The sequence below is a fragment of the Gossypium hirsutum genome, chromosome D06, assembly GCF_007990345.1.
Source record: "Gossypium hirsutum isolate 1008001.06 chromosome D06, Gossypium_hirsutum_v2.1, whole genome shotgun sequence".
In the NCBI taxonomy this organism is placed as follows: Eukaryota; Viridiplantae; Streptophyta; class Magnoliopsida; order Malvales; family Malvaceae; genus Gossypium; species Gossypium hirsutum.
The window spans coordinates 11,478,202-11,505,285 of NC_053442.1; the positions used below are offsets into that span (position 1 = coordinate 11,478,202).

General features: G+C 34.0%; 2 protein-coding genes and 2 long non-coding RNA genes across 23 annotated transcripts; 3 read left to right on the forward strand and 1 right to left on the reverse strand.

The window, feature by feature from the left end:
* The first annotated feature begins 10,306 nt into the window (after positions 1-10,306).
* Positions 10,307-16,214, forward strand: LOC121218474 (uncharacterized). 3 transcript variants are annotated; one of them, XR_005914667.1, is made up of 6 exons: positions 10,307-10,524; positions 10,677-10,745; positions 10,819-11,168; positions 11,292-11,394; positions 15,178-15,228; positions 15,945-16,214. It is a non-coding gene; the product is annotated as an uncharacterized lncRNA (long non-coding RNA). The 3 variants fall into 3 exon arrangements; XR_005914668.1 differs by lacking the exon at positions 15,945-16,214 and having other exon boundaries at positions 15,178-15,443; XR_005914666.1 differs by lacking the exon at positions 10,307-10,524 and having other exon boundaries at positions 10,559-10,745.
* Positions 16,215-17,312: 1,098 nt separating this feature from the next.
* Positions 17,313-18,201, reverse strand: LOC107901259 (transmembrane protein 234 homolog). The gene is made up of 2 exons (XM_016827188.2): positions 18,113-18,201; positions 17,313-18,017 (listed from the first exon to the last, which is right to left on the reverse strand). Exons 1-2 carry the CDS (start codon positions 18,120-18,122, stop codon positions 17,602-17,604), a joined length of 426 nt encoding a protein of 141 aa, XP_016682677.1. The 5' UTR covers positions 18,123-18,201; the 3' UTR covers positions 17,313-17,601.
* A 468-nt stretch (positions 18,202-18,669) lies between these two features.
* LOC107901260 (uncharacterized) lies at positions 18,670-21,408 on the forward strand. Of its 16 annotated transcripts, none has more exons than XR_005914682.1 (6): positions 18,670-19,282; positions 19,376-19,464; positions 19,803-19,929; positions 20,621-20,800; positions 20,904-20,988; positions 21,083-21,408. XR_005914682.1 is itself a non-coding variant. In XM_041095670.1 (5 exons), exons 3-5 carry the CDS (start codon positions 20,517-20,519, stop codon positions 21,269-21,271), a joined length of 447 nt encoding a protein of 148 aa, XP_040951604.1. In that variant the 5' UTR covers positions 18,725-19,282; positions 19,376-19,464; positions 19,803-20,516; the 3' UTR covers positions 21,272-21,408. The 16 variants fall into 16 exon arrangements, 4 of the variants coding, with proteins under 4 accessions (XP_040951604.1, XP_040951603.1, XP_016682678.2 ...); XR_005914684.1 differs by having other exon boundaries at positions 18,725-19,282; positions 19,376-19,929; positions 20,621-20,689; positions 20,774-20,800; XR_005914683.1 differs by lacking the exon at positions 19,803-19,929 and having other exon boundaries at positions 18,725-19,282; positions 20,621-20,689; positions 20,774-20,800.
* A 2,132-nt stretch (positions 21,409-23,540) lies between these two features.
* On the forward strand, positions 23,541-26,869 carry LOC107901262 (uncharacterized). 3 transcript variants are annotated; one of them, XR_001685190.2, is made up of 4 exons: positions 23,541-24,015; positions 24,369-24,468; positions 26,156-26,227; positions 26,487-26,860. It is a non-coding gene; the product is annotated as an uncharacterized lncRNA (long non-coding RNA). The 3 variants fall into 3 exon arrangements; XR_001685189.2 differs by having other exon boundaries at positions 23,542-24,015; positions 26,367-26,869; XR_005914685.1 differs by lacking the exon at positions 26,487-26,860 and having other exon boundaries at positions 23,553-24,015; positions 26,156-26,369.
* Positions 26,870-27,084: the final 215 nt, after the last annotated feature.

Sequence of the window (27,084 nt, forward strand, 5' to 3'; positions counted from 1 at the left end):
AATAGTTACATATTAACTTTTCTTTTGTTGAAACTCTTTCACAAATGTCCAAATATGCAAAATTTTTAAAGAAGATTTTGACAAATAAAAGGAAGTTAGAGAAGTTGTCTACTGTGGAGCTAAATGAACAATATTTGGCCGTTCTCCAGAACAAACTCCCTACCAAGCTTAAGGATCCAGGGAGTTTTACTATCCCTTATTTTATTAGTAGTTTATCTGTTGAGAAAGGCTTAGCTTATTTAGGTGCTAGTGTAAATTTGATGCCTTATAAAATGTTCAAGCAACTTGGTCTTAGAGAATCAAAATCTACCTGGATGAGTATTCAACTAGTTGACAGATCCATTAAGTATCCTAGGGATATTATTGAGGATGTACTTGTTAAAGTGGATAATTTTATATTCCCTGTTGATTTTTTAATACTTGATATGGATAAGGATATTGAGGTACCTATGATTTTAGGCCGACCATTTTTAGCTACTGTTAAAGCTATCATTGATGTTGGTAATGGTAAACTTGTGCTTAAAGTAAGTTATGAAGAGGTCATTTTTCAAATACATGATGCTATGAGAGTTTCTAATGAGCAATATGATACTTGTTTTTTTATAGGTTCTATTGATCATACAGTTAAAAATTCATTGCAAGAAATTATGCATAAAGACACATTGGAACTATGTATTGTGCAAGGTGGGGAGGATGATGGAGACAATGTTATGAAAAGTGAAATGGTAGGTCATTTGGACGTTAGTGATCCTTCATATTGACACCAAAAGTTTGAGACAATTGAGGTGAATAAGGAATTAAAGTCGAAGCCCTCTATTAAAGAACCTCCCAAATTGGAGCTGAAACAACTACCGAATCATTTGGAGTATGCCTTCCTTGGAAAATATTATACATTGCCAGTGATTATATTTTCAGGCTTAAAACTATATCAGAAGGATGAGTTACTTTCGTACTTAATGAACATAAAATAGCTACAGCCTGGAAGAATTCTGACATTAGAGGGATTAGTCCTTCTTTTTGCTCCCACAAGATCTTGATGGAAGACAATTATAAGCCATATGTGCAAGCTCAAAGGAGGTTAAATCCCAACATAAAGGAAGTTGTAAAGGCTGAGGTAATTAAACCTCTAGATACTGAAGTTATTTACCCTATATCTAATAATACTTGGGTAAGTCTTGTGCAGGTTGCTCCCAAGAAAGGAGGCGTGATTGTTGTGGCTAGTGAGAAGAATGAGTTGATTCCAAAAAAAATAGTCACGTGGTGGAGAGTGTTCATTGACTACAGGAAGCTGAATATGCTAAAAGGAAAGACTATTTTCCTCTGTCATTCGTGGATCAAATGTTGGAGAGGTTGTCTAGTCATATGTACTACTACTTCCTAGATCGACTTTTTGGCTACTTTGAAATCCCGATAGCTTCCAAGGATCAGGAAAAAACAACATTTACGTGCCCATATAATACATTTGCTTACCAAAGAATTCCATTTGGATTATATAATGCACCGACTACTTTTCAGCGATGCATCCTAGCACTCTTTGATGAGTTTCTTGAAGACACTATGGAGGTATCCATGGACAATTTCTTAGTGTTCAATAATTCTTTCTATCTATGCCTTCAAATTTTGAAATAAGTGTTAATGATATGTGAGGAAACTAATCTTCTATTTAATTAGGAAAGCTTTCACTTTATGGTTCAAGAAGGTACTGTGTTAGCTTATAAAATTTCTAGTAAAGGGAATAAGGTTGATGGAGCAAAATTTTAAACTATCAAGAAACTACCTCCCCTTAATTTAGTTAAGGCTATTAAAAGCTTTTTAGGACATGTTAGGTTTTATAGGAGATTTATTAAAGACTTTTCCAAAATAGCGAAGCCTTTAACTAATTTGCTAGAAAAAGATGTGTCGTTCAATTTCAGTTAGGAATGTTTAGAGGCATTTAATGTTGTTAAGGAAAAATTAATCAATGTACCGATTATGGTTGCGTTTGATTGGAATTTATCCTTTGAACTAATGTGACGCGAGTGATTTTGCAGTAGGTGCAATTCTTGGACATCGAAGACACAAGCACTTTTAGCCGATGTATTATACTAGTAAGACTTTGACAGATGCACAAGAGAATTATACAACTACAGAGAAAGAATTGCTAGCAGTGGTTTTTACATTTTATAAATTTAGAACTTATTTAATATTGTCTAAAATTCTTGTGTATACTAATCACTTTGCTTCTTGCTATCTTCTTACTAAACCGAATGCAAAACCTAGACTTATAAGGTAGATTTTATTGTTGAGAGAATTTGATTTGGAGATTAGAGACAAGAAAGGAACTCAGAATATTGCAACATATCACCTCTCATGGCTCGAGAACCCAAATCTTGAAAAGCTTGATGAAGAGGCGATAAATGACTGGTTTCCTAGAGAGCGTCTATATGCGGTAATCGAATCTAAAGTACCTTAGTTTGTAGATATTTATAATTACTTGGTTGCTAGTATTCTACCAGAAGGTTTATTTCATCATAAAAAGAAGCAATTATTTGCTGATGTGAAAAGCTATTTTTGGGAGGATCCATTTCTATTTCGAGTTTGTGCAAATCAGGTATTTAAAAGATGTGTTCCGGTACCAAAAGGACAGAAAATTTTAGAGCATTTCCACTCTGGACCGATTAGAGGACATTACAGTGGAGTAAGAATAGCACACAAAGTTCTTGAATCAAGTTTTTATTGGCCCACACTATTCAAAGATGCTAACAGGTATGCTTCTCTTTGTGATATATGCCAGAGGACAGGTAATATTTCCAAATGTGATGAAATGCCTTAAACTTATATGCTATCTTGTGAATTTTTTTATATTTGCGGTATTGATTTCACGAGACCGTTTCCTAGCTCATTTAGTACTAAATACATACTAGTAGTCTTAGATTATGTCAAAATGGGTTGAAGCTCAAGATTTATAGACTAATGATGCTAGGGTGGTAGTGGGATTCCTGCAAAAACATTTCTCTTATTTTGAAACACCTAGAGCGATCATTAGTGATAGGGGTACACATTTCTATAATGCTTAATTTGAGAAAACCCTTGTGAAATACGGTGTAAATCATAGAACAGCTACCCCATATCACCCTCAAACTACTGTTCAAGTTGAAGTGTCAAACCAAGAATTGAAACATATCCTAGAAAAAAACGTAGAGGCCAATAGGAAGGATTAGACACTAAAATTAGACGATGCTTTATGGGGTTATAGGATCGCGTATGAAACATCCATAGGAACTTCTCCATATAGACTTGTTTTTAGGAAGGATTGTCACTTACCATTAGAACTCGAACACAAAGCATTTTGGGCCATTAAATTTATGAACTGTGATCCTAAACTTGTAGGCAAAAAGAGAATGTTGCAGCTTAATGAGCTAGGTGAATGGCTAATAAATGCTTACGAAAGCTTGAGAGTGTATAAAGAAATAACAAATCGACGCCACGACACACGTTTAAAGCAATCAAAGCAATTCACAATTAGAGATCGAGTTCTCATTTACAATTCAAGGCTATGACCATTTCCTGGAAATCTAAAGTCAAAATGGTCGGGCCCATTCATGGTAAAAAATGTCTTTCCATAAAGCACAATAGAGGTAACACATCTTGTTTTTAGCACATTTAAAGTAAATAGTCATCGTCTCAAACTCTACCTTGGTGGTGATGTCAATAGTGAAAAAGAGAAGCTTCGACTCCAAAATCCAAATTAACCAAATGCCAAGAAAATAGAAGTTGAGCTTAGGCTCCAAATAAGCGCTTCTTGGGAGGCAACCTGAGTGTTTTCTATTTTTTTGTGTTGCATGTTTATTTTTTTGTTATTATGTTATTGTTTTTTGTTTTAATTGTTCGTTTCCTAGTTTTAAAATTACTTAGTTCAATTATTAGACCTTATTTTTTATATATAATAATTGAGCCACACGGGCTAAATACACGGTCATGTGGCCCACACGACCAAGTGACATGACCTTGTGGATATTGAAAATCGATGCTGGGGAAACCACAAGGACCATATACATGGTTGTGTGATGATTGGATTAGGGTAGTTAAGAGCCACATGAGCTCAGAGAGATACATGGTCAAGCAACACGGCCGTGTGACCTACACGACTTGGATACACGGTTGTGTGACAACTGAAAAGGAAAATATTACAAGCCACACAGGCTCAAAGGGATACACAGCCATGCATCCTTTCTAATGAAAACTCACCATCTAAGTCACATCTTTATTCCCTGCAATCCTAACCCTTTCATCCCCGTATTTGTTTTTTTCCAACTCATCACCGTCACTTTTCCCCCTCCCCGTTCCATTCATTTACCCCGACATTTCCCAACCCCCATCTCACCGCCTAAGGATCTATGTTCCCTCATCATCGATGTTTCCCCCTCTTTGTTTCCTTATCACTCAACGCTGTCGTTCAGACCTTCGTCGACCATACCACCTGTCCCTTTCCCCAACCTTCTCCTCTCCCCCATTTTTCCTCTTCTCCTTCCCAACCATCCACCAGTCTCTCACACAACCACAATTGTCCTCTAACTCCTCTCGACACCATTTTAGCATCCCCTAACACCAATGCTTACGTTGTTCCTATCCTTCATGTAACTACTGATCACAAACCTTTTCATTCTCTCACGTCATTGCCACCTCTTATCCCTTTCGCACAGCCGTCATCTGTATATTTCGCCATCAAACAACTCACCATCATTTGTTCCTCTACCATTCCCTTCCACCATTTTTTTACTTTTTATTTTTATTTTATTTATTATTTTTACTTTTCTATTTATATTTTTGTATATTATATTTTTTATGCCTAATTCTAGTTACTTGCTTTACATTTTACGCTCTACTAAACTTGTTTGGTTCCCTACTTTACACTCGAGTTCAATTTAATTTAATGTAGTTGATAGTCTTGTTTGAACTGATGGCAATGTTGCTCTAACTTTCTGTATGCTAGTGCTTTGTCTCCGATAAATGTTTTCTGTTGCAATGAATGAATTTTGGCACTAAGTTTTTGATTTTTCATGTCTATGTTGATATTGCCCAAACTGTACTCTGTCGAACGATTGTTAGGTTTAGCTTGGTTTTACTAATCATCATGATTCTTGCATGGTCATTGCTGAATGAGAATTTTTGTTGAAAACATATACTTACTATAGACTTTCGTTTATCGTACAATTCTAGTTACCGTTTCACTAGTCATTGCACTGTCATTACCATACATCAAACTTGCATACCATTGTCCCATTTAACATTTCAGTAGCCTAATACATCTTATTGTCAAATCTTATTTCAAGTACATAATATCAAACACACGGTGAAAAAGCAAGGTACCCATCTCGTCCAAGAAAAGAAAGGTTGTTGAGACCTCGTCTTCCTTTCGTCTCACAACCACTTGACACCGGTTCATCACATTCGACCATCCCTTCCATAAAGATCAATACCAGCACCTGAAGGAGAAACCATTGGGCTTGTGTAGGTATATTGACTAGGAAGCCCTTTAAACTGTGGGTTTATCTGCACGGGTTTACACTTTATTGGACACAACACCGTGGGAATGGTTCTCTACGATCGTGGAGCCGACATATGCTGAAATTACTTTAGAGTTTTGCTTCACCTTCTTTCTACAGACCGTGCTATCATCAAGGGATAAACCTTAAGCCATCTCCTTCTGACTTGGGGGCGTAACTTGCTATCTTAGTATTATGGGTTTTAGAGTCAATCTCGACATATATTCTGAGAAATTATTAGTTACGTCTGAGTTTTCCACCCTCCTAAGGCACGTACATCGACTAGCCCCTTTTTGCTCGATATTCAAGGCTCATTTTTTACCACCGCCTCTGCGTTATATGCACGCCATTTTGGCCTACACTCTAATGCTTGAGAAGAAGAGTACGAGCGTAATTGGCACTTCGGATGCGTACTTTCTATGGAGTACGCGTGAGCAATACTCGATTGATATAACCCACTTATTGGCCTAATGTTTTCGCCATTAAAGTGAACGTCAAAGAAAAGGCTCTATCTATATGGGTTTATATGTGACATGTCAAGCCCGATACTTCGGCCTCTTTAAGACCTCTGTGCAAATCGACACTCTCAGTCTAGTTAAAGACATGATATCATAAAGGTTGACTATAATGAAACATATGAGGATGGTTGCCTGTTGGCTTGGGCCTTTCGATGATCAATACATGTTACTACAGTTGACTCAGCAAAATAAGGATGAGGAGCATTTGGACGATGACCCACCACCACCACCATAAACCATTCCTACCATTAGTCAACCTCCTACTGTTGTACCTACTGTCACCCTCGCTAATATCTACCATACTTAGCAGCAACATTCAGAAAAAATCAGCCAGCTCTAGCAATAGCAAGATCACATCGAGGCCTATATACAACAGTTATGTCAGCACTTTCATATCTCTACACCCGATCCCACTGTTTTTCCTGTACCTCTTGGTCCTAATATTCCACATGATGTCGATCTTTGATATTGTCATTTTAGTTATTTTATTTTTCTTATTTTCTTATTTTAATCAACTTTATTATTATTTTTAATGCATTTCCTTTTGTCTGTTAATTTTATTGTAATCTTTATTTTTATTTTCTTCTATCTCCTTCTTATAGCGCACTGATAATTGTACTTAATGTCGGATCTCAAATCACTCCAGTCACTTTTTCTACACAATCACCCTGATTTAAAGCTTTTTCAATTCCTTTCTTGCTTAATTAAATTGTGCTATTTTTTATATTTCATCTTGTTGTACATTGTGGACAATGCACATCTTAAGTGTGGGGAAGAATGCGTGCTTTCATTCGAATCAATCCTTGAATCGTTGCTTGCATGTTTTCTTACGCACTCATATTAATTTTTACATGCGAATTATCTTTTATAAACCCAGAGTTTTGTTTTTATCTTGTTTTGTGATAGTTTTTAGATTTTTTATGCATTTTTTTATTTATACTTTAATACATAAAAGAGTCAAGCTTGATAAGCTGTTTTCAAAAAAAATTATCTTAGATCTTCTCCATGAATCTAATAATTGTCTTGAATTATAAGTTTACAAGTTTTGACATCAAAATCATAATTTTTTATGAGCTTTTGAGCCCGAAGAGCATCCATCCTTTCATGCTCATTTTATTTTTGGTTTTGAGTGTGTCAACTAGATTTGTCATTCTAGAACTTGCTTTCGTTATACATATCAAGACCACATTAATGATTTGATATATTGAGATGATAGAGGCACTTAGGATTTAACCCACTTAACCTTTAAATAGCCTACTCATTTTAATTGCCCACTAGTAAACCCCATCGAGCCTAATTCCTTTTTATTTGTTTATCAACTACTCACTTTAACCCTTAAACCCCATTAATTTTGTGAATTAACTTTTTATTGCTTCCCTTTAGTCGAGATTAGATTTGGTAAGTTACCTAACTATGTTCAATCATTTGTATTGCTGAATTTTTTTGTATGAAAAATATAGAAAAAATTTACTTATTTTTTTTATTTGAGAGGTTAATATCAATTTTATAAACCTCATCATCTTATTTGTGGAGCTGAAATCATCATTACCATATCTTGTATAAAAGCTCACTTCAATTCTTTTTTTGTCTTTAATTGTTTTTGGATTCAGTATCTTACTTTTTTAGTTTGGTAACTCATCATTTCAACTCTCGATTATACTCGCGTTTTATACCTTTCCATACATTTAACCTAAGCCCCATACAGCCTTCGTAAAGACCTCTTGCTCTTTGTATCATCTTATATTTGTAGTAGTGGAGATTTGATTTTTAAGCAAGTTTATGGTAATGACATTCCTCTTTTGACTATTGAGTGCATATTACTTAACCTTAAACACTTTGAATACTTTGAATGAATCTTAGTGAGGATGTTCAACCTTGTTGAGTTTGAATTTCAAGTAACTATTAAGGTAAGGGAGATTCCTATGTTTTGACATTAAAATTTTTGCTTGGATTGTCTATGCTTTCTATTGTCATTTTAGTTTAAATCTTTAATGCATAACTATCTATAAATTTTCCTAAACATGATCAGTGAAAGTGATGGGTGAAGGAGAGTTGATTTGCATATGAATTGAGAACTTTGCTTGAGGACAAGCAAATACTTAAGTTTGGGGCTATTTAATAAGTGTCAAAAGTAACATGTTTTAGCCCCATTTTTAGTGCAGTTTCGGGTGATTAAATGGTGTTAATTGTAAATTATATACTCCTTATCCTTTAAATTCATATTTTGAAGCTTTATAGAGCACTTAGGGACAATAGGAGCGAAAAATTAGTGAAAATCAGAACATTAGAGCAGTTTGGAAGCTATACACGATCAACAGTGTTCCACACAGCCGTATGAGTCATACAGTCATGTGGCCAAGACGTGTAACTCATTGTGTTTGTGTACGACACTAACAAGGATTTCTAACTTTTAGGTTTTTGGCACTTTAAGAAGGCATATATAAGGAAATAAAAAGAGAGAAACACAGTCGTTTTAGTTTAGCATGAAAATTACCCAAAAGAACACCTTTGAAATTGATTTTGAAGTAATTCTCTATCAAGATTGAAGATCCCAACCTGATTTTCGAGGAAGTTATCATAGATTTCTTTTATTTTATTGGTTATATTGTATTTTTGGTGTTTCTTCTTGCAAGTATGAACTAATTTCTAAATGCCTAAGGGAGATAAGCCTTAGGATGAATTCTATTAATATTTGATTTCCAGTTTTATGCAATAAAATCTTAGTTTCTTTATTTTCGACTATGAACTTTGAATTGTTCTTGGGTTATTATTTATAGGGTTTTAATCCATGTTTGATGTGCACAAGCTTGAGGTTGAATAGACCCTGCTTGTGATTAGATCTTGCGTAGTCGAATAGAGTTGCATGCCATCCTAGAAATAGAACGACATAAATCTATCAGATTAGAGTCAAATCTAATAGGGGAATCCATAGAATGAATTAATGCAACAATAGGGGTTTTAATTAGAAAGAAATTTCAACCTAGAGTTAGTTGCTTTTATGCTCGGAAGAGATATTAGCATAAGTTAGGGATATCTACGGATCAAAAAAACTAAGGAAGTAAATTGCATAAATTGGATTGAGAATTTTAGATGGGTTCTAGGCAGATTCTTATCTAGATATTGTTTAGCCAATCGGTTGATATTTTATAATTTTCGTGTTTTTTTACGCATTCATAGTTAATTTAGTTTGTTAAATTGTAGTTTTAATTAATCCTTTTAATTATTCGGTTAAATAATAGAAATGTGATAATTATTAGTAATTGTAGTCCTTGAGAGAACGATATTTGTGCTCACAATAGCTATACTATTAATTGATAGGTGCATTTGTCTTAGTCGATTTTTTAAAAAAATTCATGAATTTAAAAGTTTTCTAAAATATAATAACAAATAAAGGGAATAAAAAAATTATAAGGAAGGTAATCAACAATTTCCAATTGTAACTTAAATTTTAAAAAATTAATGATAAGAAAAGTTATAAAGATTAAAAGTTAACATTTATATTTAACAATTAGGAAGTTGAAAAGTTGGAGAGAATTTTTATATTTTTTAGGAGAGAGCATTTTTACTGTTAAATATCACATATCTAATAATTTCTCAATTAAATTAATTATTATTAATTATAAATTAATAATTTGTAAATATACGAGGAGAGACTGCCAATATTGTTTTAGCTTTTTTTTTTTGAAAATAAGACTGGGATTTTATTTATATAGAATAGGAAACAAAAACAAAACAGGTGGCCCAAACAAAGGCCCAATTCCTAACAAAGCAAAACAAAAATTGAAAAACTGTCCATCTTCTATCAAAACAAAACGGAACAAAAGAAACAGTAAAAGAAATCAAAAATCAAAATCAGACCTAACCCAGTCAAATCAAACACAGTTGGACTCCAAAGAAATTAATTGAAATGTCATTTCCAAAGCACCAACCGTTCCATCAACAGCAGCCTCGCATTAAATCATCACTTTGCTGTCCATCATACTTTCTTCTTCTTTGTATCAATCTTCAATCTGGGTTTCTTGGCCAGATTTCAACCGAAGCAAAAGTGTGGCCATCCAGTTCTTCTCCCCTCAGATAAGTAGTCTCTCCTTTTCCAAGCGCATTTTTTGCTAGTCTATGGGCACAAAAATTCTTGGATCTATGAATATACTGAAAAATGAGTTCTTGAAAGTCAGATTTCTTGCTCTGAATGTCTCTAATAATGGATCTGATTACTGATTTGTCTGTGGTAGTCTCCTGACATTTCCTTATAACTGTTCTTGAGTCCCCCATAAGTTTTACTGAGTGGTATCTTAGTGAAATCCCTAATTTTGTACCATCTAAACACGCATATGCTTCTGCCGCAAAAGAAGAAGGAACATTGCTATGAATAACTGTCTTTAATACTGTTGAGTTTCCCCTCAAGTCCCATCCTACCAGGCCAGAAGCTGATCGAAAAGTTTTGTCGTCGTATGCCGCATCAAAAAGGATCCTGACTCTCGGTATGTCCTCCTGAACTCCATAGCTCCTGCATATATTCTCATTATTCTTTAAAACTTTTAAACCTTCCTGTTCTGCCATGTATTTTTGGATATTACAAACTAAAGCCCTTCCTGTTGTGTTTTTCCCCTCATGAATATATTGATTTCTGGAGAACCATATCCACCACAACGCAAAACAGAAAAGACGACAATGGCCATTATTACCCCTCTTGAAGACCCAGGTTAGCCACTCCCATATAGACTGACTTGTATTATCCAAAATCCATGAGAAATCTAACAGATACCATACTTCAGTTGCTATAGGACAATCGCGAAATACATGGAGGCTCCCTTCCACTTCAGATCTGCAACGGGGACAACTGTCATTTGTAACAATTCTCCTGAATCTGAGATTAGCAAAGTTTGGAATAAAATCCCAAGAGAAACGCCATATTGTAAATGCAATCTTTGACGGCAACTGTAGATTCCATAGTTTCTTGTAAAAATCTTTAGTTTCGGTCTGTAATAAATAGCTTCTAGGATCTAGATTAACATCTTGTAATAGTTTATAGGCACTGCGGACCGAAAACTCACCCGATAATTCTCCTTTCCAAACCTCGAAATCCTCATGCTCGGTCTCTGCGAGAGCAATGTTCTCTTGAAAGGTATTATTAACTAATCCCGCTTTCCATTCTCTGTTTAAATGATCAATAAGTTCCGAAACTAACTCAATATCACCTCTGTTTGTTCTATTTTGTTCATCAATTCCATCAATCCCCTGAATCCAGCAATCTTTCCATATTGAGATTCTGTCCCCTCTGCACACTCTCCAACACATCCCTTTTTGTAGAAGACCCCTGGCAGCCCAGATACTTTTCCAGGTAAAAGAAGGTAAATTTCCCAGCCTTGCACTTAAGAAACTTGAAGACGGGTAGTACTTTGCTTTTAAAACTCTGGCTAAAAGAGAATTCGGAAAATTAATAAGGCGCCAACCTTGCTTCGCTAATAACGCAACATTGAACTGACCAAAATTACGAAAACCCATTCCACCGTTTTCTTTTAATGAACAGAGGTCCTTCCAAGCGCACCAATGAATTCCTCTTCTGCTTTTTCCTTTCTGCCACCAGAATTTAGCAACAACACTTTCTAGCTCATCACATAGAGATCTAGGAAATAAGAAACAAGCCATCGAGTAGGTTGGAATAGCCTGTAGGATGGCCTTAATATAAACTTCTTTACCTCTTTGTGATAAAAATCTATTGCTCCAATTGTCGATGCATTTCTTAAATCGGTCCTTCATACCTTGAAAAGCTTCCTTCTTCCTTCGACCCACCATATTGGGAAGCCCTAAATATCTTTCTGGTTCACTCGATCTACGCACCCCCATCAAATTAACAACCTGCCTGCGATCCTCTTCCAATGTATTTTTGCTAAAGAAAACTGAAGATTTTTCAAAGTTAACACACTGTCCCGATTGAACTTTGTATTCATCCAAGATTTCCTTAAAGATGCAAGCACCCCTACTTGTTGCTTCCCCAAACAAAATGCAATTATCAGCAAATAAAAGGTGAGAAACCTGTGGCCCATTCCTACTAACCCGTACTCCCTTTAATGTGCCTCTTCTCATTGCCTGTCTCAATAAACCCGATAAACCCTCACTGCATAAAAGAAACAAAAACGGACTAAGAGGGTCAACTTGTCTTAGGCCTCTAGTTGGCAAAAATTTATCCCCGCGATGTCCATTGATAACAACAGAGTAGGAAACGGTAGAAACACAATTCATTATGGCCTTCACCCATTTAAAATCAAACCCCATTCTCATCATGATTCCTTCAATAAAACTCCATTCAACCTTGTCATACGCTTTACTCATATCAAGTTTAATGGCCATAAGACCTTTTCTCCCTAATCTTATCTGTTTTAATTTATGCAATACTTCATATGCTAGCATCACATTGTCTGAAATTAACCGACCAGGAACAAAAGCACTTTGTGCCTCGTCGATACATTTTCCAATAACCTTTCAAAGTCTACTAGCTATTACTTTCGCAATAATTTTATAAAGTACATTGCAAAGACTAATCGGCCTATATTGCGTCATTGTTAAAGGACTTTTAACTTTAGGTATGAGAACAATATTTGTAGAATTTATTTGACTAACCTCCATATCACCATTCAATATCTGGATGCAAAAGGATATGACGTCTTCTCCCACAATCTGCCAACATAACATTTCTGGTAGAAAATCGCTGGAAATCCATCCTCCCCTGGAGCTTCATTGGTCCCGTATCAAACATTGCTTCCGTAATTTCCTCCCTTGTATATGGTGCTGTAAGATTTTGATGGTCTTCCACATGAATACATCGTTCAATCCCTGAAAGTATACAATCATTATTTCCTCTTCTTCCTGACGTGAATAGGTTTTGAAAATAACACCGCGCAGCCTCTTCAATATCCTGCAGAACAGCCATTTCTCTCCCTTCTTCGTTCACCAGCTTATGAATAAAATTTTTCCTCTTTCGTTGTGAAGCTTGAATGTGAAAGAATTTTGTATTTTTGTCCCCAAACTTTAACCAATTTATTCTTGCTCTTTACTCCCAATAGCATTCTTCTTTTTCGATCTCAAAATTCAAATTGATTCTAGTCTCTATCAACTCCGCTAAGATTTTATCATCCCTTTCAGCATCAGCCAACTCCCCAAGTTTTTTTGTGAGCATCTGTTTAGATCTTATCCTCTTAATTTGAGTTTCCCCAGCCTACTCCTTTAATCCTGTTTTCAACGCCTCTAACCTCTGCAACAGCTACCCCGATGATTTCTGCCATAATCCTTTTACCATATCAATGAAAGATTCCTCCATAAGCCACCAAGCTTCAAATCTAAAGTTACTATTCTGTACTCTAATAGCATTTTCAGTAGTATCAAAGAGGATAGGACAATGATCAGAAAACATATGGATAAGGTGTTGGGCCTTCACTCCTGAAAACATCGTAATCCAACCTAAATTAGCGACTCCTCTATCAAGTCTTTCTCGTATATTCGGTTCTGGTAGATTACCTCTCTCCCATGTGAACCAGTTGCCCTCAAACCCTACATCATACAATTGACAATCTTCAAGCGTTTTTCGGAAACATTCCATTCTTCTCTCATCTCTGGGTAAACCTCCTCTTTTTTCAAATCCATACATGATTTCATTGAAATCTCCGCAAACCAGCCAAGGCATATCCACTCCTGTAGCCAATCTCTTCAAAATTTCCCACGAGTCATACTTATCCTGTACATATGGAGATCCATAAAATCCCGTAAGCCTCCACTTTACTCCTTTTTCAATATCTTCAACAACCACATCAATATGTCTCTTAGAATAACTGCGAAGAATTATATCCACATCAGTTCTCCATGCTAAACATAATCCTCTCCTTGTACCTTCAGATTCAACTTCAATACCATTTAGAAACCAACATCTCCTCCGCACAAATTCCATCCGCCTAGTGCTAAGTTTTGTCTCCATAAAGAAGACTATTTGGGGAGCTTTCATCTTCAGTAAATACCGAAGTCTTCTAATCGTCCGCTGACTCCCCAGACCACGGATGTTCCAGCTAATGATTTTCATTGTGCCCGGTCGGCTACCCTCTTGGTAGCTGCCGATGATGAACAATTTTGACCCTCCATCTCACCCCTATTTTGTTTTTTCCCCTCTTCCCCCATCACAGCTTCATCTTCCAGATCATGATCCATTAACACATTCGTCCACGCTTTTTCTTTCTGTTTATTCATAATTGATCCTTTCCCTTCTAAACTAAACCCCAAAATAGGATCAATTATTTCCTGCATACTTCCATTTGAATCCCCAAACCTTTGGCTCAGCCTCCTTGATTTATTCTCCCTCCAACATCCTACACTATCTCCCTCCCCTTCTTCTCGTAGCCAAATACTACTCAGTGAAAGAGCTCTATGAGATGGAGCGCGCAAAGTTAAATCCCAACCCATAACTGAAAGATCTGTTCCCATCATCATTTTTGTCTCACAATAAGTCATTGTGTCCCAAACGACCACAGAAAAAACAGAATAGTGATAATCGTTCATATTTGAACTTTACATACGAGCATACTCCATTGGACATAACCTGCTTCTTTCTTCTTAGTGGCTTCCTAACATCAATCTGCACCCTAACTCTCATAAAATTACGATTTTCTTTGCCCAAATCTGAACATCATATTCCAGAAAATTTCCAATAAAGTTCCCAAAATGCCTCGCTAAAATCTCAGAGAATAAACCAATTGGAACCTCATGAATTTGTACCCAAAACGGCACATGAACTAAAGGAATTCTTAGCGGATCTTCACCTCTTCTCAACTTGCTTAAAATAAGTAAATGATTGTTAAAAGTTCACGGGAGACCCTTCAAAACTCTCTCCATATCCATGCTATGAAAAAATTTGAAAAGATACCTTTTTTCCCCCAGATCTCGTATCTGCACCCCACAGACTGGATGCCATAAATTTGCTAAGGTACTCTTCAAAGCCGAAAAATTTATGATACTTCCTGTCAAGAAACAACCCACAAGCTGATAATCTCCAACCTCTGTTTGTAACCTTTGATCACCTTGGATCTGCAAAATTTCTTCTTCCTCTTCATTAATCGATAATTGTGCTAATTCAGTCTCCATAATTGCAGGGAAATAGAATCAGAGATAGCGCTTCACATCAACCAATTAATAGAGTGGAGGTATCCTTGACACTCCGAAGAGAATCAAGCAAAAATAAAAGAAAAAACCCCAGAAACGAACAAAAACCCTAAAAATCGTGCCAGCGGCGGCAGATAGAACCGTGCTAAAATAGCAGACTCATATTTTTTGTTGTTTTAGCTTATTAAACCTAAAGGATTAAGAGGGAATAAGAAATGCTTTATATAAATCAAATTTAAAACAAATAATTATAACTTATTTGTGAATTACATTTATTAAATCAGTATATTATTTCAATAAATAAATAATATTTAATAAAAAAACTATTTTATATTTTATATATATACACGTATCTAGATAATAAAAAAAGTAAAATATTTTCAATTTAATATACCTATAGCATATAATTACATATTTAATGAAAAATAATTTAAAAATTATAAATAAATAAACTTTTGACAAAACATTTGAATTGTCCTTATTTTAGTTTTAATGTTTAAATTATCCCTATTATTTTTTTATAAAACCTAAAGTACTCTTAATACTTTTTGATGTTATCTAAAATGCCCCTGTTACCTCCTAAAGGCTATTTTAAGAGCCGGTTTTATATAAAATATAGAATAATGACATCTAAAAGTTATTACAAATGTTTCAAATTTACACAGACATATAATATGGTTACAATATTACAGTTGGGTACGATATGTGATGGTGAAATTTGGATGCTAAAATTGATCATTCATTCGTATCTTTACAGGCTCGTAAACAAGTTGACTCTTGTAAATTGAGGTTGGATCTAATATTTGCAACTACACAGGCCTCTACTATGATTCTCTACCCCATAACAAGAAAATAAACAACATTGTTGCTTGCTTTGATCTAAGCCCTATGGTGATTTTGCGGCCCACGGACTTTTTTTTTGTAAGGATGAGAAACACTTTTCCTTGTAAAAGAAATTTGTATTATCATTTCATAATTACTATAGGTAAATAATTAACATATATTTCTTCTAAAAAAATTAGTTATATATTTAAATTTGATTATCAAATCTACCAATGAAGCCCTGTTATTGTTGGCAAAAGTTGAGACTTGAGGTCTTGAGTACCAAAGTTTGAGTTCTATCATATGCAATTGGGCATGTGTGGCTCTTCAATCTTACATTGTGCGTAGATCATGTGTAGATTTTGTCTGGTGCTTGTTGGTTATTCGCCCATTGTACTTTGTATTGAGTGATTTTAGATTATAGTTGGTATGTTGTACTTTGTTTTGAGTGATTCTACACTATAGTTGGTTAAACATACATTTGTGCTTGTGAATGTACTATATTTGTATTAGTAAAACTTTCAAAAAATTTGATTATCAAACCTACATGAGGATGACAAAGAGTATGATATCTATAATTTTTGTAAAACCCGAATCTAAATTCGTAAATTTGCTACAAAATTTGAATTATTTTATTATGTGCACTAATAAAAATTTACTAAAGTTGTATAAAAGTATTCTCCAAATAGAAATTTTAAAAAATAAAACAGATTCAAATAATAAATATATCCACTCTAAATTTGTATTATGTCCGAATCTATAAATATCTAATCGAAATATCTGCAAATATCATCTACAAATATCTACAAATAGGACGGCATTGCCTTTCCCAGTTTATGGAATGCGGACAATTGGGCAACAAGAGGTGGGCTAGTCAAGATTGACTGGAACAGTTCACCTTTCATTGCCCGATTCCGCAGGTTCAGGGCAAGAGCTTGCAAGTGGGATGGGCCAGTGAGTATCAATCAATGTGCCACCAAATCCCCAGCTAACTGGTGGACTTCCCCTAGTTTCAGTCAGTTGAGCAGTAGCCAAATGGGTCAATTGAATTGGGTCAGACAAAACTTCATGATCTATGACTACTGCAAAGATACTAAAAGATTCAATGGACAGATTCCTCCTGAATGTTTTAAACAGCAGTTCTAACTCATCATCAGCAATCAATCAATATGAAGAGACCCTCATCTACATTCTAAAAGGACTGAAAAGTTCTTGAATTCCATTTCTTTTCCTACTACATAAACCCAACAATAATTTTGATGCATCCCAGAAATTCTGTTTGCTTTTTTCCCTACTATTTTGATTGAGTAAATTTTGTGCGGTTCATTGTGTTCTATTCCATTCATCAATAATTTTTACACAGGAAAGAAGATTGAATAAAACTATTCTCAATAGGATTATTGCACATGAAAGCAACATTGTATCCATGTACATTTATAATTTAATTTTCAGTATTCTCATTTGCTTTAGCATCCAAATGAATATTTGAGCTCTAGATTTTGCTTCAAAAAGGAAAGGTAAAATAAATAATGACTCTTAGTGTTCAACCAAATGCAATAACAGAACAGGCCTAAAGGAAAAGCACATGCAGATCACGTGATACAAAGCGAAACACCCAAAACAATAAAACCCGTACCCAACAGAGCATGACCGATCCGGGTCTCCTCACCCAATAGGATTCCAAAAACGGCGGTGGCAGCAAACGTGGTCGCGTTGGTGACGGGGACGGCGAGCGAAATCGGAGCCTGGCCTAAGATAGCGAAAAAGGTGGCGGAGGCGGAGAGGTTGATGAAGAAAGGGATCGAATATTGCCAAAACAAAAGGAGGGTTAGCCAATTGGATAAGGAATTGAGGAGCTTTTGGTCGAATTTGCGAGGTGGGTCGCCTGAGTTTGGAGTGGACTTGAGATATCGGTCCCAAAGGAGTGCGCCACGGCGCATTGCGGCGTTAGTGGCGCCCCAGATCAGGCCTACCGCCAACATTTTCTCTACGTCTCCGATCATTGTTTCTGACAGTGAAAGCAACAGAAGGAAAAAAAAGAATGTTAAGCCATGGATATAATTGTGCAATTTAACATGTATCTACTGCACATTGAAGTTGTACCTTTGTACATTGATAATGTTTGTTGGCTGGAGAGCGTCCGATGTTGGTAACGTGTTTTAGTGTTTAATAGGCTAAGGTAAATTATCAAAATAATCACTTTTATTTATCTCAATTTACAAATTAGTCATTTATGTATGAAAAATTTTGTTTTAGTTATTCATATTATTATTTTGTTACGAAATAGTTATTCTACCTTTAAGATATATTACCTCCTAAATGGTAGTCTAATGTTGTCATTTAAAGCCATTTTTAACTGTCACATTGAACGTTCGTTTAGAAGGTAACAGATCTTAACGGTAGAGTGACTATTTTATAATAAAACAATAATGTAAATGATTAAAACGTAACATTTCAAACATAAATTATTAAAATGTAACCTGAAGTAAACAAAATTAACTATTTTAATAGTTTATCCTTTTTTAATTCAAATGCAAACTTTAAAAATCAACGAAATAATTGCAAAAAGAAATTAATTAAAATTTCAGCATAAAAGAATGAAAAAAAAATATCAACATAACACCATGTTTGGTTGGGTGTATTGGCATAGCCATTACACCCCTAATCGTGGGCCCCACTCAAGATATTGTTTGGTTGAGTGTATTGGCCTAATACGGTCTATTACATTAATGTAATCCTCAAAATCCACCGATTTTTAATCCCTTCCTTGCGCTCAGTTTTGGTCCCTGTTTTACCGTCCGATTCACGCTTCTGTCTTACCCAAAATTCACCGTCTTTTGTTTCTTCCTTCTACCTTTCTTCTCCACTCTCCTCGCCGTCTTCTCCTTCTCTTTTTTACCTCTCTTTGGCGTCACAATTGGACTTAGAACACCGATCAGAAAGCACCCTCCATCTCATGTTTTCCGTTCCTCTCCACCGGCAAAACTGGTGAAGTTTTTACTGTTGTGTCCCTGGGAACTGGTAAAGAAGATACAGCCGTCTTCCTGAATCATGCTTCTCAATCAACTAGAGGGAGTAGGTGAATCTTCAACCTAAATTATGTTTATTTCATTTTGCGTTGTTCTTCTCCCTTTTATTTTCTAATGCTTTTCATTTTTCGGCGTTAATATTGTTCTCCTTTTTAAACACCCATTTCCTATGAAATATTTCCTAAAACCATGGAAACTTGGTCGATGGTTTTACCAAGTTGTCAAGTTCGGCATTGTTCAATATGTAAGTTCTCTTTAGCTTGAAGAAAATGAAATACTTATTTTTTATTTTGTTGTTGGTTTCCTTTTTTAATAGATTTGTATGCTTCCGTAACAGATGATAATCAAGATATTGACTGCTCTTTTAGCAGTAATTCTTGAAGCTTTTTGTGTGTATTGTGAAGGAGAATTCAACTGGGAATGTGGGTAAGATGATCTTAATGTAGAATGTTGCTGGTGATATTGAGGATTTTGTGTGATTTATCAGTAGAAAGACCTTTTTTCTGGTTAGAAGAAAGTAATTCTAAAAGATTGTGATCCACATTGATCCCTCTTTTGGTGCTTCACCCGCTAAGCAAGAAGCCACCTAAAACCTAAACTTATGATGTTGTTTCACTTGTGAGCCCAAGTTTATGTTTAAAATATTCTGGTATTCCACTGCTGCATTTAAAATGGTGAACATTCATTACTGAAACAGAAATATTTGAATGGCCCCTCTTAAGAAATTTCTCATTATCTTGGCAATTTGTTTCCTGATTGTGCAGATATCCTTATATGGCAGTGGTTCTCAATTTCAGTCAAACATGGACTTTTTATTGTTGGTTATCTAATTGAGCATTGAAATGCATAGCTATTTATGGTCACTTGCACTTGTTTTCCCCTCCATTTGAGGTTTGCATTTTCTTGAGACCATAATGTAGTTAGAAGCAATAAAAAAAACAATCACTGTCTTTTACTGCAACTTCTGTAATCCTTTGGTTGAAACTCATGAACTATTCAGAGATGTGAAACTGTCAAGTTGTATACGGTTAGAATTTGATGCATGTCTGTGTGTGTATGTATTGTTTGATTGTATAATTTGGAAAGAGTGAAAATGTAGCTATGCCATGTTCTATATTCTTCATATGTAACGGGGATAACAAATGTTGGAATCCTTTTTAGTTACAATCAAGTTCTGAAATTTCCCCTATTCTTTTTTCCCTCTATGGAAAATTTGTGACAGTGCAAAATGGAAAGCTAATGCCTTTTGTTAATCCGTTGTGCTAATGTGTTGGATATGAGACAAAATATTTGATGTTTAAAATTAGGTTTCAACTTTTACTTATTGTACCATACTTTTATTTTTGTCATTTTGCAATATCTAGTCATATGATTATACTCATAATTCCCGTCTGTTTTATTGTAATTTAAGTGACTAGATTTGATTTTATGTTTGCTTGTTTCCATTTGTTTGTAATACATTTCTAAACTTAAAAACTATGGCGAAGTGCCTTATTTTCTCTGCCTCCCTTTCTTTTGCTCTATGTATGGATGAGACATTTCTTTTAAGCGACTCTACTTTTATTTCTTCTTGTAACAACAGAGATAAACATGAATTGGAAGTGGACTTCAAGAGATTCTGGGAAGAGTTCCGATCATCGAATTCTGAAAAGTTTCTTTCTCATCTATATTTTAATTCCTAGCACTCTTTTATGTACCATATTGATTTTCAGTGATGTTTATATTGTCTTTGCAGGAGAAAGAAACGACCTTGAATTTAACTGTAAATGCCTTTTGTAGATTAGTCAAGCAGCATGCTAGTGTAGCTCAATTAGTCACCCAGTATGAATGCTAATCCTTGATTCTGTTTTCTTAATATTACATAGATTATTGTCAAAATTGAGAGTTTTCCGAGCTGATGAGACTCCCTTGGAAGTTCCACCAAGAGAAGTAATCAATTTCGGTGATCAGGTAATGCTAATCTGGCTACAAATTTAACTTGCTGGGACATTTCCTATTTGGTTTCTTATGAGCTACTAACTCATTCAACTTCTTTCTACATTAGGCTGTTGTTGAGTTCATGGCTGATCTCGTTGCCAAGAGGGATACGAAGGCCGCACCACCAAAGAATGAGAAAGGTTTTTGGTTCAGGATTTGCTCGATTTGTTGGCCGTTCCGGACTGCAAATACGGACAACAAGATGTGTGTGTGTGTGTTTTTATGCCAGTTCCATTACTTTGTAAATTATTTGTGAGATTGGTGAGCTTTTCTGCAAAGTTCAAAATCCTGATTGCTTGCAAGTGTTTTCAGATTCAAGAGAAGTGAAAAACCTACAATTGTAAATCTTTTGGCATCTATTCTATAGCATCCAAATTCTACTTTTAGTATAAATTTTGCTTCTAAATGCATCTGTCCTATGTATTGCTGTTGTACAAAGAAACTGAGTGAGGCATGAAAAACATGTGAACAGTTGGAATAGAATTTAGCCACCAAGAACAAATATACATAAAAAAAAGGGAATAAATTCTTTTTAAAGAATTTGTTTAGTTGTTCCATGTGATTTCTTCTATTCAGAAAGTAGGTGAAAAATAAAAAATACAGTAAATTTTTCCAAAGTCTAAAAATTATTAAAAATCAGAAAAATATATAAAATTCCCAAAAATAAAATACAAAATAAACAGAAAATCTCAAGAAAAAACAGAAAAAAAAAACACAAAATAATAAAGATATATAAATACATATGAATTTACAAAAATATATTATGATTTTATAGTATTATAGTATTATATATTATGATTTTAGTAAATTCATATAAGAATATTTAATATTAAGAATTTTATTAAATTATATATTTTTATTAAATTATATTTAATAATAATTATGTTAAATTATATTTTATAGTATTTTATATTATGATTTTAGTAATTTAATATTAAGAATATCTAATATTAAGAATTTTATTAAATTATATATTTTTATTAAATTATATTTAATAATAATTATGTTAAAATATGATTAAATTATTTATTATTTATATTAATAATCTTATTATAAAATTTAATAACAATAACAATAATCATCAACCTAAAAAAAAATTCTGCTAAAGGTATTCTAGTCATTTTAGCTTTTTTCCTTATGCTATTACAACATCATTTCATTCAACCAAACACAAAAATACTATTACGCCTCTATTCCATTACATTCAACTAAACAATTGAATTGTTATTACGCCTCTATTCCATTACACGTGCCCTAAAGGATTTCGAATGGAAAACAGTTCTGCACAAAAATATGTAGTGGAAAATTAATTTTCCACTCAAACCTAAACGCGTTGATTTAGATATTTTTGGTTTTACGTTTGGAAGCAAAACATTGTAATTTTCAACAGTAATTATTAATAATAACGAAAAACATTAAAAATTAATAAACACATTTCTTTATAATATTTTTTATCACATTTTCAAAGCATTTAAAAAAACGGCAATGGAGAAATGCTCATAAGGTGAGAGTTCATTTTACTAATTAAATATTAAGGTAATTAGTATTTTATATTAAAAAGAAAAAATATTTTATTTTAAATTATTATTGATTTTAAGTAATTTTCATCCATTTATAAGAAATAAACATATTTTAAACATAATTTATAAATTAAATTAAAAATATTTTAACTCATGCGTTTCAAGCCTTAGCCTAATTTTCATGATATTATTTTCTTATTGTCTCCGTTTCTTTTTCTTAAGCCTATTATTTTATATTATCAACCTCAACAAGTCAAATCACAATCCAATTTTTATTAATGACTTTTTCTAATTTTTAATGATGTTATAATGATGAAATAAATTAAATCATCAATTTTGATGGATAATTAAATTAATTAAATCATTGATATTTATTCAATCAATTCAATTGGTAAAATATTAAATTTAAAATCAAGAGACAATATTTTATGCATTTATTATTATATTATTTCAGCCTTCTTATATTTATGATTCAAAATTGTTTGAGGTCAGTTTTTTCGAAAAATGGTTCTAGATTATAAAATTGGTGCTTCAAGTTATCTATGATACAGAAAACAGGTTAGAGAGTATCGGAATTGGTTTGTGGAAGTACTCTCCGATACTTAAGTCGGTAAAATTTAAAGAAAAAAAAAGTTAAAATGAGTGTACAATTTGAGAGTCATCATACTTGGTGAATGTTGCGGTGTTAGATATTTATAAGTTTTGTAACGTCTGCCCGGAGCTGCCCAAGTTTATACTCAGATCTAATTGCTCTTCTCAGTTGGTGAGTTTACTTTTCCTTGTATTTCCAGGGTCGTTAGATCTTGCTCTACGGCTTGAGTTGACAGAAGCTCAAGAAAGTTCATTGTATTTGGCAAAAATCAATGTATTTGGGTTACAAATAAACACAACAGCCTCTTTAGTCGGCTGTAATATCAATGTGTTACAGCCTAATTCAGTGGACCCATTATTAAACCATTGTTTGGTTGGCTGTAATAAGCTATTACAGTCATATTCTATTACGGGCTTATTCAGCTGAAAATGTATCATACCATTCAGGGCTCTCCCCACTGAATGGTGATTTATATGGGTTGTATAACAAATTAGCTAATGTTTCCATTTTACCCTCACTCTTCTCCTTCCTTTCCCACGTCTTAAATCCCCGAGTGATATTTTTCTCTTTTTTTTCCCTGCTTCTTCCCCAACTTCATCTCTTCTACACTTAATTTAAACCTTTTCTTTTTAATCACATTTCCTCCCAACCTGCGTCGCACACCAAAACTCTTTTTCTCTTCAAAATTGAAAATTCCTGATTGCTTAATCCACTGAAAAAAAGAAGTGAAGCTTTTTTCAGGTCGTCTCACAGGATCCAAGATCCGATAAGTTTTAGTTCGAACCCAAATTTCAAATCCCCTTGATCTGTACAAGTTCTTATAATGGGTTTTGGTTTATAGATCTAATCTCCTAATTCTTAGTTTGTTCGATACTCTTTTATCAAATTGTAAGCCTTTTGCATTAATATGAATCTGTTATTTTTCAGTAGTTTCTGTTGAAATTGCTATTTTATGTTATTCATTGTTACTTTTTTTTTATTGTGTATATGGATGTACTGCTTTTAAAGTTGATTTCAATGGAATTATTGTATAATTGCACTTGTGGGTTTGTTTTTCCTGGGATTTTATTATTTAAATGTACGTATCTTAGATAATGGCTGAAAGAATTGCATACAACTCCGTTTTCAATATTTCATTTCCATTATCTTCTAATAGAACAGGTTTCATCTTTGTTTCTTTTGATTGGGTGTCAAAATATTGTTCCTTTATGTTCCTAAATATCCTGTCATTGTTGAAACAGGGGAAGAAACAGAGTTAAAGAATGAAATACAAAGAACGGTGATGAAGATTCTTGAAGATGAGGACTGTGTATTTTGAGATAAACAATTATGCATATCAAGGTATGAATTAGTCAATTGAATTCGAATAAAATTCAAGGATTTATAAGTTGACAGATTAATGTTCAATTATAAACCATCTAATTCATCAGTAAAACAACAAAAACATGTATAAAAATGGAACCTAGTCCCTACTCACAATCAGTGCTACATAACAGGCTTTCTATGCTTCAACCATTACTGCAATTTCAATCCTTTTGTAGCTACAATGACAAGCCCAACATATATATAGCTCAACTCAATTGATGAACCTTTGATCGAAAATTGATCAAAAGATGCCTTCGATTGATTACAATTTTGCAGTGAAGTCTTCATCTCTTAAGAACGTACCTTCAATTTGTATGTAGGATCAAAGGCAGTGTTATGGGCAAAATAGAAATCAGGACATTTAAGGAGCTAGTAAAGATAAATATGACCAACAGTGGTTCGAATGTATATACAAAGATTTTTTTTTTTAAACTTCTTACTATTAGATAATGTCCATAAATCTCATGATAGGTACCCAAAGATTCATGGTGAACTTCGATGGGAGCTTCTCTTGAAGCAATAATGCATTGCTCTAGTCACCACCGGAGCCACAAAGGACTATCTAAATTGATTCTTTTCTGCCTATAAGCTCCAATCGCATCATAGGAATTACAAAAAAAAAGGCTCCCTTGTAGACTTAAATTTATTATCGTCAATTCTTTCATTTTGATAGCTTTTTCGATTCTATGGATTATACCTATTCACACAAATACCTCGACGATTCCCACTCATTAATACATAGAGCCCAATAAGCATATCTTGAGTCGATACGGAAATGGAATCCCCAATAGTTGGAGACAAGAGATTCATATGAGAAAACATAAGAAAACAAGCCTCCGCTTGCGCCTCTAAAGATAAAGGTACATGAACTGCCATTTGATCCCCATCAAAGTCTGCATTGAATCCCTTACAAACTAAAGGATGTAAACAAATAGCGCGTCCTTCCACTAAAATAAGTTGGAATGCCTGTATACCTAATCTATGCAGAGTAGGCACTCTATTCAGCAATACAGGATGTCCTCGCATAACTTCTTGCAGTATTTCCCATACAATCGGCCCTTTTTCCCGAATTTTACTCTTAGTAACTCCTATGTTCGGAGCAAGATGTTGTCTAATTAGACCGCGAATTACAAATGTCTGGAAAAGCTCTATTGCTATTTCGCGAGGCAATCCACAGCAATGTAATGAAAGTGAGGGGCCAACAACAATGGTAGAACGTCCCGAATAATCGACTCGTTTGCCAAGCAAAGTCTCGCGAAATCTTCCCTCTTTGCCTTCAATTACATCTGAAAACGACTTGTAAACCTTATTATGACCATCCCTCATTGGTTGTCCGCGGATTCCATTATCAAGAAGTGTATCCACGGCTTTTTGTACTAATTTTTCCTGACACATTACTAATTCCCCTGGCGTAGATCTACTTATTGTTAATAGATCGGTAAGAGTATTATTTCGATAGATAACTCTTCTATAGAGTTCATTAATATCTAAACTCATTAGTTTACCCCCATCTATCTGAATGATCGGTAGAAAGGTGCATTGACTCTCGTACTTAAATCTTGACTTTATTTGATTCGCTTTTTCTGTTTTTTGGATCATTTGTCAACCTTACAGAAATGTTTTTGGATTTTATTAATGAGTTTCTTATTATTATTTTCATCAGATTTGATCACTTGGTTTGAGACTTGAACTCTCTCCAGAATTTGATTTTTTTCCTTTGTGTTGTGTTTTCAAGGTAAGATTCATTTTTCATGTCGAATGTAAATGTATCAGTCATTTGGTTTTCTCATGGGACTCTGTTTTAGTACTCAATTTGTTTTCCCTACACTTGTTCAACTCAATTTGATTCTCATGTTTAACACATAAAATTTCAGAAATTTCTACTCTTTACCTTCTCGAGAATAGATCAAATTTTTTGGAATAAAACTCAAGCCTAGAATACTTGTTTCTTCACCCACTGATGTTGACATTTTGGGCATGTCGCAAGCCTGCAGATTGTTTGTACAGCTCCATTTCTTCATTCTTGTGTAAGTAAGTTTTTGATAATGCTGGAACAAAAGCAAAAAACAAGAAGAAAAAAGGAAAAAAAGAAAAAGGGTTATTGGGTACTTTTTAGTATTGCTATTTATTGAATTCTTTTCTTCTCATGTTCATAGTCTTGTTCTAAGTACATTCTCATTGTAAAATCTTTATTATCATTTGGTTTGAATCGATAGATAAAGAGATACTCAAAAGGTCATTTTGTTTGAATAAATTTGTTTTAGTCATTCAATTGGAAATAACTTTTCCCTATACTCATATACAAATATGTATTTGTCGATAGATAAAGAGATACTCAAAAGGTCATTTTGTTTGAATAAATTGGTTTTAGTCATTCAATTGGAAATAACTTTTCCCTATACTCATATACAAATATGCATTTATAACAAATTTATTCTTATATATTTGAAATATCATACATTATTTATATATTTCAATTGCAGCAGACAAATGAAAAAAAACCATCTACTCACAGAACATGTTCGTCATAAAAAAGAATAAACTTGTTATTTGAATGTATGTTTGGCTAGGTTGACAACTAGAACCATCGCA

Excerpts from the sequence above, each read along its gene's own strand:
- LOC107901260 (XM_041095669.1), top strand. The coding sequence starts at position 19,208 with ATGAAATATTTCCTAAAACCATGGAAACTTGGTCGATGGTTTTACCAA. Across the intron at positions 19,465-20,620 it reads GAATTCAACTGGGAATGTGG|AGATAAACATGAATTGGAAG; the intron begins GTAAGATGATCT and ends TTGTAACAACAG. Across the intron at positions 20,989-21,082 it reads TAATCAATTTCGGTGATCAG|GCTGTTGTTGAGTTCATGGC; the intron begins GTAATGCTAATC and ends TTTCTACATTAG.